This window comes from Seriola dumerili, unplaced genomic scaffold, assembly GCF_002260705.1.
Source record: "Seriola dumerili isolate Sdu_G_001 unplaced genomic scaffold, Sdu_1.0 BDQW01000104.1, whole genome shotgun sequence".
In the NCBI taxonomy this organism is placed as follows: Eukaryota; Metazoa; Chordata; class Actinopteri; order Carangiformes; family Carangidae; genus Seriola; species Seriola dumerili.
The window spans coordinates 135,491-153,879 of NW_019174359.1; the positions used below are offsets into that span (position 1 = coordinate 135,491).

An 18,389-nucleotide genomic window follows, 5' to 3' on the forward strand; every position below is an offset into this window, starting at 1 on the left:
CTTTCTAAATTTCTGCTTTTGAAAAATCCACACATCTTCTATCTTCGACGAAGCAACACATGTAGCATTGACTAGATAAACAGTGATTCAAGCCACTCTAACAATAAGAAGTTTGTAGCTGACATCACAGCCAACAAACCTGTAAAGGCACTAAATAATATAACACCTTGCAGTATGAACTTCAATTAACAAGCTGCCACTTCTCCTTCAGGCTCAGATAAAATATCAACACTCAGTGACATCAAGCAGACAACTGCTACCGCAGGCATTGTTCACTGTGGTTTGAAATTTCCATATTGCACCATATTGTAGCCACACCTGGACCAGGAATGTCACAGCAGGTGCTCTGTCTTTTGAGATGGGAAAACATCTGCTGTTGAAAAGCTAAGACAAACACTCAAAAGGAGACTGAGAGCCTTTACTGCGGCTTTATTGAATACTGAAATACCAAAAGAAATTAATACCAACATCCAATTTTTCAGTCGCTCAGAGTTAAATCAGTGCCTCATGAAACAGTAATGACAAGTGAAATCCTTCATGCCCTAAAAGCTGCTGTGATATCCAGGATAAAATGAAACATGCCGGATAGTTTCTACTCATGCGCAGCAGTGCAACAACAGTATTTTGTCATATAATATCTAACTAAAGGTGAGGTACTACAGTGCTTACTGTAGTAGATGCGTATAGTGTAGGGACTTATTTATGCTGTGGTTTACCGCTGAATTTAACCCTTTTCTTGTTGTAACACTGTCGCAAAATGAGATGACTATGCTGTGCATCATTAGGCAGTGTTGTGTATTTTCTGCACACCTGAAGTAGTCATGCCCACATTCTTTTATAACCTCTGCCAAGGAGGTTATGTTTTCACCGTGTCAACAGGATTACACAAAAAGTACTGAGCCGATTGGCACTGAACTTGGTGGAGGGATGGGTGCAGGAAGAACTCCGTAAATGATCCAGATCTGACCCCAAATTTAATATTAACTTAAATTTTTTCCTGTGAAGTCTAGTGTATGTTGTTTGACATTCGCCTTGGCGGAGGTCTCTTTGACTACCCTTATAGTTCACTGTCCTGCACCTCCAACATGGCCTATTAGAGGCATATTAATATTGTTGCCCCTCTGATTATAACTGTGTTCTTCCGTGACACTAAGCCTATTGTTTAGAAATTCAGCTGCTGTAACAAGATGACCTTAGATGCTCCAGGGGACTCTAACAGAATCCTACCCTTCTTGAAAATCACTTTCCTGTTTCCTCAACTGTTAAAACCCCTGCTGTAGAGAGCGTTTAGCCAGCTAGGCTTACTAGAGGTCAACTCTGTAGACCTAAGTGATCATCTTCTGGATAGTGCAGGACCACAGAAAATCACTGGTCTTACTGCGTAGGTTATTTCCCTCACCTGGTCTGCTCATTTTCTTGTGTCAGTAACACCCTGCAGGAGCTTTTCATAAGAATGGCAGCAGACCAGAGCTCCTACATTCTAGACCAGGCTAATTTTAATGCTGCATATAAGCAGTCACTCGAAGCACGCTTCACCAGAGCACATAAAGTGTAAATGTATGTGTATTTATTTCATTTTTTTTCTCTTTTCTTTTTTGATTAAATAAGCTGGATTTTTAATGTCTCAGTATTTTGTTGTTTTGATACACAGTAGGACCTTGTGGGCTTAAACTGACCTTTCTCACATACATGTATTTTCATGTGTGTATACGTACTCTTTATATACACACACACACACACACACACACACACACACACACACACACACACACACACACACACACACACACACACACACACACTTCCTTCCTTATTTCATTCACTTAGCCAGCCTAATTTGTTTTCCAGCTGTGTTTTCATCAAATACTTTCCAGACTCTGCTTCTCCATGACAAACACTCACAGACATCCTATTCTTAGCTATTAACATTTCACTGTGAAATGTTGACTGTCAGTACTTTACATTTTTTCCCCTGCTGGCTTTTGACTTCATCTCCATCTCCAACAACACCTTACAGTTCTCTTAGCCCTCTCTGTCTACGCTTTCTTTTCTTTCTTCACCTTCATTCCATGCAGATTAGTAACACAGCTGTCTATGAAAGCTGTTTTATATTAAGAGAGAGAAGAAGACAGATGTGTAATGGCAGCACTGTTATGCTTTTTCAGAAACCTTGTTTTTTTTCCATTGAGAGCTATATTAACTCCTCTGTGAGCTGAAATTATGTACAATAAGTCTGCTGCAAATTTAGCATTTCATTGTATTTTGAACATTTTTTCAGAACCTATCCTCTGGTTCTGTGCGCGTTCTGCAGTGTAACAGTTGAGACAATTTGTGAGAACAAGTTCACTTTAAGACACAAAGGAGTCACTAGTCAGTGTTACTGCACAGAGTGAAAGGGCTCACATTGCATTGGACTCTCTGTCTTTCTCCCTTTCAACCTCTCAAACACACACATACACACACACTCTGCAAAAGGACAGGTCATTTGTCAACCTGGTGTAAAAACAGTGATGCTGTTATTGCATGCTAGGGTTGTGTCAAGAAGTGCATGCTGTCTCAAACTAGATGCACTGACAAGTTGAGAAAAACCACGTGGATTACAGAGTCAGAAATATGTTCGAAGTTGTCCCGTTCTGTCAGTAGTTAACAGGCAGCGCTCACCATCCGCGGTGTTCTCATGTGACACCGGGACACAGAAGCGCAGAAACCGAGCCGGCCTGCGGGAGGGCAAACAGGTCAGGACAGCTCCAACAGCCATAGGTAGATCATGTACCTTTTCAATGCTGTGAGTGGGGGAATGGGTATACGGTCCAATCACACACAATGCCGAGAGGCTAGGACCCCTTCAGAGCAAAGTTCTTCACAATTCCCTTTCTCCACAGTCTTATGTTACTGCAGGATTTAAAAGCTGTCAATCAGCTTTATACCTTGTTGATTGATGGACAAGAGACCAGAGCATTGATATATACTTGGATTTTGATCTTGATAGTGAAAAAGGTATTAAATTCTCTCTATTTCTATGACGTACAGTGAACTTTACATACTAAGACTGGCTTAGCAAAAAAAAGTTGGACATATTTGCTATTTTAAGTGACACGTTAATATAACTGAGTTGTCATTTGAAACTGTTGTCACTATTTGTGAATGTTGCAACACATGGAGGCTGGTGGTTTTGAGAGTGTTCTTCTGCAAATTTTGTGTTGTGTCAGCATTTTTGTTGTCATTTATACAGAAATATGCTCATCAGCTGCTCGTCAGTCAATATCGGTACCTCTGTATCCCGAAACAGTGCTCTTCCTCCCATTGGAGGGTGGAGGAGGGCAGAAACCTTTCGCTCAGCATGCATTCTAGCTGAAAATGAGGAACAAATGTGGGTGAAAACAAAACAGAGGCTGAGAGTATGTGGTTCAGATGTCTCTCAGCTGTATTTTCTCAGGCTGATCCTTTAGGTCGTGCTCTCCTCATGTCCAAGTCAGTGACCACAACATCAACAAAAGCAGCTGAATCATTAAAGGGGAAACTCGAATTTAAACTGAATGTGGAAACAAAATGCTATATATATGCTTATTAAAAAAACTGACAGGATCAGGGGCAGATGTAACTGTTCTGTGGTTGTTGCTACTGTTGTTCTTATATACTATATAATGCCTCTGGCCATGGCTGTCAACGGCGTGGAGGCATTATGTTTTCTCGTCGTCTGTATGGACGTCTGTGTGTCCTATTCTCGTGAACACCTTGAGAGAATTTCTTCAAACTTTGCTTGGATTTAACGATGGATTGAGTAGTGGTTAAAGGTCAAAGGTCAAGGTCACTGTGACCTCACATCCATCCCATTCTTGGGAACATGATATATTAGGAACACCTGGAGGGAATTTCATTACATCTCCAACATCCACTTGGATTTAAGGATGAACTGATTAGCATTTGGTAGTCAAAGGTCAAGGTCAATGTGACCTCACTAAACATGTTTTTGGCCATAACTCAAGAATTCATACGTTAATTACTATTAAATTCCCTCAAAGGCTTCACTACATGAGCCTGGACAGACAGGATGTAAACTGCAACTTGACGAGCTGGTGGAGGCATACAACTGTTGAAACTGTTGAAACAGTTTTCACTCGTGTCTGTTTGTTTATCAGCAGGATTACACAAAAAGTACTGAAGCAATTTGCACTGAACTTAAAAGAAACTATTAGACAGTGTGGCTTTAATCTATCTTAAAGTAGTGAAAAAGTGCACTAATACTGTGTTTGTACAGCATGTTGTTACTCTGTATCTGTAATTCTCCTTTATTTGATTAGAGGGCAATTCTCTTGTTAACAACTTCACTAGTCCAGCTGACTCATGCGAGGCCAAGGCACCTGCTTGCACAGATTTCTTAAATTTCAGCAGAGTGCAAACGGGACCGCAGGCCTCTGCTCCCTGTCTTCCCCTTCCTTTCTCCTTCAGCTCTCAAATTTGCAGCCTACAGGATTGTTTTCGTCGCTCTTGCACCCTGGGAAGACTTTACGGAGGCATGCAAGGCCACAGATTATCCTTTGAAAGACAAGCTCTCAGCAAGGGTTCACTTGTGTTCACAGGCCCAACCATCTTAAGATCTCAGTAGCTAAATCATGTGAGGTCAGGTTTAATTGATAAGTTCAGCCTAGGGTTTTTATGCATGGTTTTGGAGGCTAAAGAGTATAAGCATAATAATAGAGCACACCCTGAGATTTAAACTCCTTGTGTAATCTGCAAATTGTGGTGTTTCTTTCACAGCATAAACAAATGTTTCATGTGTAAAAATGGCTGTTTCCTGTTTGCGTGTTGGTATCCCCCAAAACATTCATTAAGCTAAGAACATTCTGCAGGGACTGGGCTCAGCCCAACAGCTTTACTTTCGTTTTAAATTTAAGGTCCATGCTAGTTCCTTCCACATGTGCAGTAGAGGAATTTTGTGTTTCCTCAGAATGTTTTTTTCAGTCTCAAGGGACCAGAAGCCTTTCCCCATCTTTTTCATGGTCTTTTGAATGAAATGAAAACATTTGCCGTGCCGTGTGTCTGGCCAAACCATCCTCTTGTCGTGGACAAAAAGGCCGTTTTCTCATCTACCCTTTCCTGGACTCTGTTGCCATGGAAACCCACAGTCTAGCTGGCAAAGGCTTTGTATTCCTGCAGGAGACTGTTATAAATGTGCTGTCTCATTGCTGTGTGTATGTGTCTGTGTGTGTGTTTTGATGAAATAGTTTTCCTTCTTCTTCTTCTGTCTGAGTGTTAATGCACATCTGTGTTTGTGTGTAAGATATTTTACTGGGTGAAACTGGGTTTGTTTTTGGAAGCTTTGTCCTGGAATTTCAGATGCTTCTTCAGCTTTCCTTCCCACTTAGCCAACAATGAGGACTCATCACTCTCAACAGTATCAGTAGATTATAAATAAAGTCCTGCACACATACTGTACATATTTCAGCAGGCCAAATATTATTAAAGCTGAAAAAATAAATCTTGCCTGGGACGGGATTCTCTTTTCTCCATTGACATCTCTGAAACTTTGGATAAGATTTAAGGTATCATTTTGAGTTGCTGTTACACAGTAGATGACAGTCCATCGACACCCTTCCTGACTGAATGATCATGCAATGACACATTATTAGATTTGCTCTAAATTATCCACTGAATTTTGAAGACCATGCAGTTTTAGAACCATTATCTATTTCTAGAACACACACAATACCTGTAGTTTAAATAATATGACGAGTTTTGTCTTGATATTCAGCTGCGCATTTGACAAACAAATGCAGTTTGAATTTTTACTGGTTTATGTAAATTTACTATTTCACTCATGTATATTTGTGAGTATTTACCAATAAACCAAATTGGTGTTATGTAATTTAGAGGAGAGTTACTGTCATCCATCCAAGGTGGTCTTCTTGCTCATCCCTGTCTGGCCTGGGGGCTTGCAGCAATAAGAAACAACTTTTAGGCCGTACCCTTTTGTTTGTGGGTGTTTGTTACACCCACTCCCTGTAGCCCACTCTAAGTAAACTTCCATGCCTGTTGTTTCTCTGTCTATAGACTTCCTGACAATTTTCCTCACCAGAAACCCCCCCCCCCTCCATACACACAGTTATGCAATGTTAGACAATTTTAGACAGATGAGCGGTAAAAAACAGTCATAATCAGACATGTTAAAAAATAAAACCCATTGCCTGACATATATTACCATAAATTCCATCCTGTAACCTCTGTACTACATTTCACTAGGTGAGTGTGTACTTCAGAGAGCTGTTATGGTGCGGAAGAAGCTGACTGCCAGGGAAGGAAGAGGTTGGCTCTCTGGGACCCTCTTCTGTACTCACTTCAGAGTGGCCTTTGTTCCCCAGGACAGTCCCAAACCTGACGTGAGTAAATGTATATTCTGTTATGGTGTAATTGCTCTATGTGTTGTTATTGTCTGGTTAAAGGATGACATTGTGAAATACATAAAATTCATTTTACGTAATGTAAAAACTATGGTGGCAGGATCAAAATTTTAGATGTCTTTTTTTCCTCACATACATTCTTAGAAATGTTGTATGTGTATATTCAGAACTTCAGAACTGAAGATTGTTAAATATATGTTTTTTACTGTATATAATGTTCATGATGCAGGACAATGCCGACCCAGTGCTTTTAGGAGATCATGATGTGGCTTTGGCATCCATAGAGAAGGTTGTGGTTGGTAAGTAAAACCCTATGCCCACGCCCAAGTATTTTAATTCATACTATGACGCAAGATTTATTGACTAGTATCACTTATACACGACACTCCCTGTTTGGGTTCAGTCTCAGAGTTGTGTACAGTATAAAGGCTTCTGCTGTAATACTGTTGATGCTACAACTAATAAGGTACTGGCGTGGACAGTGGAGTGAATTCAGAGAAACGTCCCACTTGAAGTGGCATAATAGTGTTAAAATTCAAGTGATGTAAGCACTTCCCTGAAAATCATTCCTGAAATTGAATTGTTCAAAAATAAAATTTTTAGATAGCACAGCTCTTAGAATGTGCAGGTTTTGGGCTTCAATGTAAAGTTAATCTCAGTGGAGCCAACACATTATAGGTTTAACCTAAGAACTATAGCTATGCATGTAACCTAATACTATAAATCTCTTTAGATCTTGACCCTTTTGTCTGTTTAATGTTTAATTGGTACCGTTCTTCACTGTGCTGCAGTGGGCCCAAACAGGACTAAGCTGGTGACCCCAAACTCCTCGCTGAAGTTCACTCCAGAGGAGCTGGTGCTTTACTGTAGGGACATGCGAGTCATCTGCTTCCTGTTTGACCGCCTCACTCCTGATGCACAGGTTATAGAGGTGCGTGTCTATCTCCTGATTATATATGGGAATTTAGTAATCTCATTTTAAGCTTGGCACAAGCTGACATACAAAAATAATACATGCTCAGCCCCAAAACAGAAATTGTCTAAGGTTCATGGGTTTTTGTTTTTCAGCCTTTAGAATCACCTCCTATAGATGTGTTTTATTGTTATTGTGATTTTAGATTTATATTGTTTATTTTTGATTTGTGTGCTTGGGTTGGTGAATATTTTCATGCAGCTGCATCTTTGAATTTGTTTGTGTTTGTGTGCATGTGTGTGTGTGTGTGTGTGTGTGTGTGTGTGTGTGTGTGTGTGTGTGTGTGTGTGTGTGTGTGTGTGTGTGTGTGTGTGTGTGTGTGTGTGTTGGCTTAGATTCAAGGCTCTGGTTACTGTCATACTGTACATCAGTCATGTCAGAGCTAAAGACCCTCTGTCAAGAGAAGCTGATCTGTGCTATAGACCATTGATCGACACTACAGGGCCTCAATGTTGGAAGCTGATGACCTTTGTCATGTTGATGGGCTCACTGTGGTTTCCCTCCTCAGATAACTTACACCATCGCGAAGACCTACCAGCCTCTCAAACCAGGGTCAGTTTTATCTTTCCAGAACGCTGCCCTCGGGAGTGTAGGTGAGTACATTAATGTATGCAGCGTAATTTATACAACCATCCATTTCCTGCCTGGCACTGATACATTATTATTCTGTCAGTCTGTCTATAATGCTACGGTTCTACACACTCTCTTGATATACACACCAATATCCTGTAAAATGTAGACAGTTAAACAATTTGGTCCGAAACCAAAAAATACACAGTAGAATCCTTGGAAAATGAATGTTTATTTTGGGCACTGTTGCCTTGTGTGTGTCTGTTTGGATGTTAATGACATGAAAATGATTGAGAGTTGATGACCTAAAGTATATGTGATTGGATCTGTCAATCATTCAGTTTTTCCTCTGCATCTTTCGCTGTGATGAATATTAATAGACATAGCAGCTCAGTGGAAGTGAGACGGAAATGCCCACATGAATCAGAAACACAGCATGAACAGTATGATGTTGGCCGTGTGCTTTCCTGGCTTTCTAAAGCTTTCAAAGTTTTCTCCTGGTGTATCTTCACCAAGTCTGTTCTCACTTTGGTTTTCACTCAGTCCAGAGACAGAATGTACCAAAAACTGTGATCACTGTTTGTCATTTCCCCATGACTTCAGCTCTGTTTCATCTATTTTTGTTTCTGTTTATTTCTACCTTCTGCTGCTCTTCTTCTGCTGTCTTTAATAATGGTGTGAATATTAAACAGGAAACCTCGTGGTTTCTGTGCAGACTATAATGACATACAAAGCTCACATCCTCTCTGGTTGGCGAAATTAGAAACATTCTCTTCTATAATGACGCAATAAAAATACTGTCTTTGAAACCATGGCCAGATGTGAGCAAATCTCTCAGTGGTTTGGAAGAGAGGCTCACTATGGGTTTCTAGGGCTGATCTTGACAGTGAGGGAAAGATTAATCCTCCATAATTAAATGTAATGCTGTGCAATCAGAGATTGGGAATCCAACTTTGTTTCAGCAAATAGAACACACTTTACATCTACTTAACAAAACAAAAACTCTTAATCATTTTGCTCAGTTATAAACAAGCCACTGGCTGTACACTTCAACCTACATATGGAAATATGAGCCCATCTGCACAATACATTATGCTATGCTAAAGCTACGCTAGGCTTACCAGGCTGTTGATGACTGTCAGCTGTTGGATAAATAATGCAAGCCCCCCCTCTGAAACAAGTTGTTAGATGACCTACAGTTCAACTCTGCCCCAGGGGTCAAGTGTGTCCAGTGTGTGGTCAGTGTTATGCATTATACTCAGCTGAGTGTATGACGATGTTACTGTACCACTGTGACCTTCAATCAGTCACTCACATACTGAGCCAAGCAAGCACCTCAGATGTGGTTGTTACCGTCATTTATAAATATGTAGTACATTCACTCAGGTGCCACTAAGACACATTTTTCTAAACATTTGTTAGTACTTGAAATGATTCTGACTGAATTTACATGTTTTTTCCATTTTGATCTCTCACTAAATTTAGTTCAGTGGAAAAGGAAGCAAGAGCTCAGACTGTCAGCTGTTCCTGCCTGCTGGATAGCCAATTTCAGTTGTTTTTCATTCTGTTTCCATGTTACCATGCAGTTTATTATATCTACCCCATGATTATGACTGCTGATTTTTTCCTCAATGAATCAATCAAGTGTTCAGTCCATATAAAATATAATAAAAAGAGTGAACAGTTCCTCAAAAAGTCATATCTGTATCTGTCTTTATTTGTTGGAACAACTGTTCAAAACTCAAATATGTTCAGTTAACAATGATATAGAATAGATACAAACTGCAAATCCTTATATAAGAGTAGCTTTCTTGACTCACTGTTGTTGTTTTTTAATATATAGTCTTTTATATAAAATAGAATTAAAAACACGTCATACATATACTGTATCTAGGCTTGTCTGCTCAAGTGTCATAAGCTATCAAACCAATATTTGCACTCGGTGACAAGATATTTTATACATCTGAAAAACAAACCTCAACTGTTTGAATCTCTTTCCTCCTCCAGAAATGAAGCAGTTTCTAAGCAACCGTCGCCGAGACACCCACATGAACTGGTTTGAGTCTGTCTTAGACTGGGAGCAAGAGCTGGAGAGGTGTGGGGCCAGTGGCTGGAGAGTCAGCTCAGTGAACGACCGCTTTGAGATGTCCACCAGGTAAATTGACGGCCTGGCTGAATAGTAACCAAAATATGCCGTGTTATAAACACATCTCTTTGTTTCTGTTTGTTTTTTAAACCCAAGTTTAAATGTGCTCTTCTTTGTTATATCGATTTTCCAAAATATTCTTTCCGCAGTGTTGCATCTTAACGAAACAGGCAAACATGAAATGATGTGCCAAATCATCCACCACAAAACAGGGGATGTGTGAATACATGTACTTGTGCGTCCTTGACTGTTTGAATGTTTGGAAAGCACTGTTTTGCAAAACGGTGAGAATATCAGGCAAAGCCAAGGATAAATCTCACACATCTTCCATGGCTACCATCACACTGCTGTTTCTATCCTGTCAATAAAACTGAATATTCTCTCTGTTTCCTGTCAGTCTGCCTAGATTCATCGTGGTTCCACAGAAGGTTTTAGACACTGAGCTGAAGAAAAGCTTCGCCCACTTCAATGAAGGACGCATCCCTGTGAGTGCAGTTAGTACTGAGAAATTAAATTTAACCTGCCACTTCATCTACCACCATTTATTTAAAATTATTTATCCAAATTCATGTGTTAACATATTAGTGATACTCGTACAACCTTAATCCTAACAAGGTATTTTTGAATCAGGTTTTCTACATTTTCCATATCATTCATATCAGTGGTTCTGGATTTAAGACAATATCTGTAATTCCTGTATTTGTTATTCTAAAACCAAATAAGTAAGACACAAACATGTAGTCATTTGCTATAAAGGCAGGGTTGATCAGAAAACTTATTAAGGGTACATTAGGGAGCATTCAGGAGGGTTTTTAGGAGATCAAACATATTATCTAGGTCACGGCAGACAACGTTGCTAAAGAATAAACTGAGTTTGTGCCTAAAATCTCAAAAACACATGCTGAAATTTCACTCTTTGTGTTCATGCTATAGAAAGGAGGAGTTTACATTCAAAACTAAATGTTGGGACTTGAGAAAAATAAAAAAACATATTCCTCAAATGAACACTTGTCCTTCATAGCACAATCTTTCAAGTGCAATTATCTTTCATCATGTTTTCCCTTCTTATTAACATTCCTGTGACACAAATTATAAGACAAACACAGATGTAGTGAGTGCCTTCAGGGAATTTTAACTACATGGAACGTGTTGATAAAGAGGCTGAAATTGTGTTTTGTGTTGCAGCGCTGGTGTTGGCGACACCCCCGAGGCAGTGATTTACTGCGAATGGCCAGCTTCCAGAACAACATTTATCATGAGAAAGATGACATCAGGTGGGCGTGTTTGATGTTTTTAAATGGATTTTAATGCTTGTGTGCCTGTCAGTGTAAGCATTAACATTTGACCACCCATACTTCTTCGCTGCAGACTGTGACTATCAGAGGGCCAAGTATGGTTACAGTAAACCAACAGAAGGTTGGTTGTCAGGCCTTAAAGCTACTGTAGGAAACTTTTTTCAGGTAAACATAAAGCTATCAGCTCAGTCTACATCAAGATGTGGAGGACCATCACATCTCTTCAAATGAAATGTCAAAGGACATTGAGTGAGTGGTCTATCTGAGCATCTATCTGACATCACCTGCGTTTGACCTTTTTCATTTTCTAGTTTATTTTAAGCATATTATTGAGACACTATGTGATGATGTGTTTGACAGGAAACCAAAATGTTCACTAATGTTGGTCCCAGACTGAATATAGAAAGCGTTTACAGATGCTTGAGGCTGCAGTTAGAAAAGCAGACTCAAATTGCACTAATGACTTTTTAAAGGCATTTAACTTCAAACTTTCATGTCTTTAAGATGTTATCCTCTGCTCACAAACATATGACTAAAAAGCTACAGAGAAACGTACAAGGCAGCTTGATTAAAAAGTTATACAGGCTTGTTGCAGATGTAGCAGTGTGTTGACAGCAGGATGTGCTGCTCTGTAGAAACCTGGAGATGGTCCTGTTTGGTTGCCAGTCCTCTCTGTGTGTTGTGGTGGAGCTGGGCGAGGAGCTGCCCTCACCTGCTGACATCCAGCTGGCACACAGCCGCCTGCGCGCCCTCTGTCTGGGAGGTGAGGATAAGACATGAACTCACACACATCCACAGACAACACCTGACCAAAGATGTATGTACACACAGCACAAAAACTGGAGCATGTAGAGGATTGGGACAAATGAAGAATCCACATCTAGGTGTTCTGACTAACAGTTCCTAGTTTGCAAAATACTCAGATTTAGTTCTGAAAATCAAAAAGCTGTAGCTTATTAAAGTTAACTCAGTGCTCATCATATTCTTAGGTTGTAGGTACAGGGTGAATCCTAACAAGATTCAATAAGGGATTCGAAAGGATTCAAATTCAATACGTGGATTAATTACTGGTTTTGCGTTCAGTAAAATGCTAATGAACTACATCCCTATCTACATCTGTCCCTACTTTGGGAGTCCACTGGTTATATAAACCTATATCATGTTAGACATATTGTCTGAAGGGTCATTGGTGCAATAATCTTCTCTTCAAAATTTCTTTCACATTTGAAAATGTATAATTACATTACGGTTTCTAACTGTTGTTTCGGGTCGACGCACATGTATAATGGTAGCAAAACAGGTTTTGTGAGACAGACTTTATTGTTGTTTTTGCCATGACAGCACACACAGCACATTCCACAGCTGAGTAAGAACAGTGATGACAAAACTCATGGTCGTCCATAACTACTGACCCTGGAACTGAAATGCTGACCTATCTCACACACACACACACACACACACACACACACACACACACACACACACACACACACACACACACACACCACAACAGAGACTCACAACACAACAGAGATCACACACAAACACGACACACTGCCACAACACACACACACACACACACACACACACACACAGACTCTTACTCTCTCTCTTGCACATGAACAATGTGTAAAGGTCACTGGTTATCACGGTTCACACATTTGTCAGCTCAGTGTTTTGTCTTTTGTGGGTGAGAGCTTCACAGCTCAGAGGATTGTCCTGGAAAAACAGCCACTCAGATGTAGTTGGTCAACTTCGTGGCAGTGGGTTTTGAGTCTTCACAGCAACTAGAGAGAAAATGAAAAGAGACTTTGCAGATTGTGTTAATAACAAATCCCCTAGGGATTATACTGATTTTATACTTAGGCTGCCATTCAAGATACATATTGATGATTTACTGTGAGGAGGTAGCTTCTTTGGCCTAAAGTGGTTCTCTAATCTTGTGATTGTAAATAATGAACACTGCTCTTTCACTAGCAAGTAGACCCCAGTATTAAGTATTTAAATGTACTTACTTGAATATGAATTCAAAACGGAGTCACATGGTTTCATTGACTGATTTTTCTGGAGCAAATGCTTGTAAATAAAGTGTTTAACAATGTCCAATAAACACTAACTAATGTTTTACTAAACAGCACATCTTCATTAGAGTATGGAAAGAGTAGACCTGCTATTTGTCTGCATGTCTGTTGCTGCACCTCATTAAAAGCTTTATTTATAAGTTCGTGCTCCAGATCTCATCCCATTGTTGTGTCTGTTGTCATGAACCAATCATCTGTAATCTGATGTGCAGAGATTCCTTTCCTCTGAAACCTTTGAAGGCTTTCATGCGCTTGTGGTAATAATGTCTGAATATGATCTGCCTTATTCCTGTTTTGGCTTGTAGATATCTCCACATCTGTGTCGGTGCCTGATGACAAATGGTTATCTACCCTGGAAAGCACCCACTGGCTAGACTACACAAGGTAATTGCTGTGATTGGCCAGTCTGACAAACCATATGCACACCAAGAAATAATCAGGTTCTTCCTACCCATAGCTTTTCATTGTTGATTATAATGTTTCCATGTCTAATTTTGAACTGACCGATGAAGAACTGTGATCCTGGGCCCTAAAATCCTTGAAAATGTATAGATAAATCACAAACCACAAAAACTTGCAATTTTTAAGAACTAAAAAAACTTAAGAACTACAAGCAACTGAGAAAGCTTCCCAAGCTGATTGCCATCCAAAATTGTAACATCAGTATTTGTGGTATTGTGTCTCTTAGTAGTTATAGCAGGTAGCTCCTTATTTTTAGACATTTTTCCAACTCAGTATCTTTGTTTGTAACATATATTGTTGTCAGATTCAGGTGACTCCATAACATATAATCAACCTACATCTCTGTCTCCAGGTCCTGTTTGAGGAAAGCATCAGAGGTAGCCTGCTTGCTTCGTGGTGGTCACCTGACTGTGGCACTGCAAGGTGAGTCATGTGACCCCAGACCCCAGCTCGTATTATTCAATCCATTCATTATTCACGGCGCCTCCCTCTCATTAATCCCACATTAGGGCTTGCCCTGAAGTAGCTATATACTAAGAACAAGCATGCTCCACTGAGCCTACATGCACACTGTCAATAGGCCTCCATACAACATGCTTTTAAGGACACAACTGCTGAGCTGTGAGAAATTAGGTATACGCCATATAAGGATATCGACTGTAATGAAAACTGTTATCACATGAAATAAAATGTCACCTCTGGTGTGGAAGGAACATAGCTAGCTAGTGTAATGAGCAGTAGATATAGCCCACCTCATCTCTTCACAGCACTGGCTGTGGGACCAAAATTTTAGATTTTGTTATTCTGGAGTATGAGAGGTGCTGAGTGCATGTTGGAATATTCACAAACCCCCGAGATTAGTGGCGCTGTGTTGGAGCATCTCCATTAGAATGAGAAGGTCACCTCTATGCAGCTTTGTGTTGCGAAGAGGAAGATGCTGACTGTTGTTTATGTGGAGCAGAGGTGTCAACTGATCACCACCTGATAGTAAGATGGATCAGGTGGCGGGAAATGCTGCTGGACAGACCAGGTAAACCCAAACGTGCAGTGGGGGTGACCTCAGTGTCTGGCTGGGCCTCCTGTCTACAATGCCTTCAACTTTCCCATCCAGGCATTGCTGCCGACTAATGAGTTTGTGTTATTTTTGTTCTCATTCCTGACATGTTGGCCCTGAGGCTACTGATAAACAGGAACAGGGAACCTTTGTCCAAGCTGCACTGATAGATGTGTCTGACAGTGAAGGACAAAAGAAAGACAATATATGATAAAATGTTGCAGTAGTTTTTAAATACTGTTGCTGTTTCTAGGCTGTTGACTTTTAATCATCTGGTCTGGCTGTTTATTTTACATTCATGAACACCCAGAGGGACAGATCCAACACTGCATTACCCAAACAATGGCTGTTTTCAGCTGAGGATGTTTACTAGTTGCTGCTGGTATTTGACTTTCTCGACCATGGAGCACTACGTGACTAACACGAGGTGGAACCTTACTGGTCTACTTGGCTGAGAGGTGCATACATAAGTCTGGCTCTAAGTCCCTTTGTTGCAGCAGATCTGCCACTGGCTGGATCAGCAGTAAATGTCCCACTGCAGAAATGACTCACTACAGAAGCCCAAGACGACTCTCTGTGTCTTTGTGTCCCACATCATTTTTACTTCTAAGTTTGGCTTATTGTCATTTTTTTTGTCTTACTGTGTCTGCATCTCTTTTGTCAAAGAGAGAATAAAAAGCATTAAGAGGAATAAGAGCAAATAGTATAAATGATTGTAAATTAACTGATTATGTGTCTATAAATTGCTCTCAAATCGAAAACCATTTGAATTAAATGCACAATTAAAGTACATGTCTGCAAATGATATCAAAGTTACTTTCCACGGTTTACAAGATACAGTGATGATGAGAATTCAACACTCCCTGCAAAATGTTAACATGATTATCACAAACATTTAGAAATGCATTCATAATAATGTGACAACAATAGTGTCCTGCGTGTAACACATACAGCTTCACATCAACAAAATGTATAGAATTATGTGACAATAAATGCACTTTGGCTGCATATTGTCAGCATTGCATAATTTACATTTCACAAAGACACACATCTAAATAAACCTGAAGTTGGTGGTAAATAGTCAAACCAGAGATATCAGACACTGTAAACAACAGACACAGCCACATCTCTAGCAGGTCGGTGTGAAATAAGTGTCAGATGGCATAGAAGTTTGACTCTCCCTGTTTTGATGTTACAGAAGCGGAGGACCGGGACATGAGCTGCGTGGTGTCCAGCCTGGTGCAGGTGATGTGTGACCCCCACTGTAGGACACAGCATGGCTTCCAGAGCCTGGTGCAGAAGGAGTGGGTGATGGCCGGCCACCGTTTCTACAGCCGAATCAACTACCACCGTGACAACGACAAAGAGGAGGTGAGAGGTCATGCGTGACGACAGTCTGGTGTTGGATCGCCAGTGACACCAAGCTAAGATTAACATATGACAAAGTTTAAGACAGACATTTTAGACAGTATACCCCTCAACGTTTAAATTTCTCCCATTTTCTTTTTTATTCCTCCGCCTACCTATTACCATTATCATCCTTCTTCCACTCCTCTTTCTTTTGGTCACTCCTTTCTTTCCCCTCCTTTCTGTCTTCTCTTTTCTTTCCTTTTTCTCACCCCCCCCCTGCAGGCTCCAGTCTTCCTGATCTTCTTAGACTGTGTCTGGCAGCTGTGGTCCCAGTATCCCTCTCGCTTCCAGCTGACGGAGGATTTCCTGCTGGCCCTGCACGACAGCATCCACCTGCCACTCTTCTCCAGCTTCCTGGCCAACTGCCAGCGAGAGAGATGCAAACGCTCCCAGGTACCTGAAAGGGACTTTGGCATCTTCTGACTCTGGCTAAAAGGGCTTGTGAAATGTATTGATTAGAATAATAATCATAGAACTGCATTGTGTCATTTATATTAGTAATACTGTCTTCAACTCACTGACAATGACATTTTATTACACTACATCATTATCATCTTTATTGATAACTATATCAGTATCATCATCAGGAAGTTGCTGTCCTAGACAAATCCCCAAATGATTACAACAGGTAGTACAGAGTAAATGACACAAAAACTTTTTTACAAACTTCCATAGAAAAGAAAAAGTTGGCATGCAACAGAAAACTGATTAAAAAATAGAATAATAACCAAATTCTCTCCTGTACCCAGAACCTCGGGCAGTCCTACACACCTGTCAATGGCTGGAGAGATGTGCTTCATCCAGATTCTTCCTCAGATCCCTCTGACCCCCCTCTGCCCCCGGTGTGGGACTGGGCCCTTCAGTACAGCAAACACAGACAAGACCGTTTCACCCAACCCATCCCCCCGACCCCTCCGCTCCAACCGCTGCTCAATGGAAACCTTAACACCAACCCAGACACACACAGGGTAGGAACTGCCAAATCCTTTACATGATGCAGCACACCCTCTAGTGGCCACAGTGGGGAGCTCTCAGTTTAACAGTAGCTGACAGCAGAAAGCATCTCATGTTGGGATGTTAAGTTTCATGACTGACTCAAAATAGATCAGTCTATTCTTATGAATTTTATGAAGCAGCACATTATATTACACAGGCAGCTTTCACTGATGATTAAATATGAAAATATAGTCAAATAATTGTATTAGGTTACCCATATCAGAGCACTACAGGAATTGTTACAGATGTTGTTACTGGAAAATTGACTCATCTACTTTGTGAACTATCATCTTTCAATGCCCTGAGCATTTTCAAGAGACCACTGCACCCTCTTGTGGTACTTAGAATACATGTATCTAATTCAGATTGACTCCTTGCAATCAGGTTGACTGCAATGCCGGTCAGACTTTGCATCAGCTGATCTCAATAATCAATGGCTCTTCTCTGGTTAGAGAAATGCAGAACCTACATTACACACTCTCCACACTTCTTGGCACGTTTTTGTCATGTTAATTCAGTTGTTAGGTAACTTGTGCAAGTGACTTGAATTAAAACTTTGCAAAAACTTAAAACTTTCATCTTTTCCCCTTTCACCATCCCTCCCCACTGTCTCATCTACCCACCAGCTGACTGACGCCATCCCTGGCTCAGTCTTCCTCCTCTCCCGAGGCACCTTCTCCTGTCCTGCCAACCTGCTTCCCTGGCGCAGCAGCAGTTCAGGCGTTTACAAGAAGAGCCACCGGAGGGCGCCGTCCTCTGAGAACGTGCCTGGCCTGGAGAGGCTGCTGAAAGCTTGGGCCCTGACTGAGTTACCTCAGGGCCTCACTTCCACCTCTGGACCTCAAGGACCACTTGACCCCTACGAGCCCTTACTGCCCCTCCTTATGGGGCCCTGCATGGGCCTGTGGAGGGAGTGCTACCTCCGGGGGGCTCTCCATGCACAGGTATATGAGAAGTGTCCTTTAGACTGTTGGGAATACTCAATACTTAATTAAGGGTGATGG

The 18,389-nt window shown here is 40.8% G+C and overlaps 1 protein-coding gene across 1 annotated transcript in view; it reads left to right on the forward strand.

Annotated features, from left to right (window-relative positions):
• mtmr11 (myotubularin related protein 11) overlaps positions 1 to 18,389 on the forward strand; it is a 30,704-nt gene that overhangs the window by 8,000 nt on the left and 4,315 nt on the right. Inside the window, exons 3-16 of the mRNA XM_022746408.1 lie at positions 6,241 to 6,377; positions 6,628 to 6,697; positions 7,190 to 7,329; positions 7,880 to 7,964; positions 9,949 to 10,096; positions 10,485 to 10,572; positions 11,273 to 11,361; positions 12,018 to 12,145; positions 13,769 to 13,847; positions 14,278 to 14,348; positions 16,178 to 16,350; positions 16,612 to 16,782; positions 17,139 to 17,357; positions 18,012 to 18,329. Coding sequence (XP_022602129.1) covers positions 6,241 to 6,377; positions 6,628 to 6,697; positions 7,190 to 7,329; positions 7,880 to 7,964; positions 9,949 to 10,096; positions 10,485 to 10,572; positions 11,273 to 11,361; positions 12,018 to 12,145; positions 13,769 to 13,847; positions 14,278 to 14,348; positions 16,178 to 16,350; positions 16,612 to 16,782; positions 17,139 to 17,357; positions 18,012 to 18,329 — 1,916 coding nt within the window. The remainder of the gene's footprint in view (positions 1 to 6,240; positions 6,378 to 6,627; positions 6,698 to 7,189; positions 7,330 to 7,879; positions 7,965 to 9,948; positions 10,097 to 10,484; positions 10,573 to 11,272; positions 11,362 to 12,017; positions 12,146 to 13,768; positions 13,848 to 14,277; positions 14,349 to 16,177; positions 16,351 to 16,611; positions 16,783 to 17,138; positions 17,358 to 18,011; positions 18,330 to 18,389) is intronic.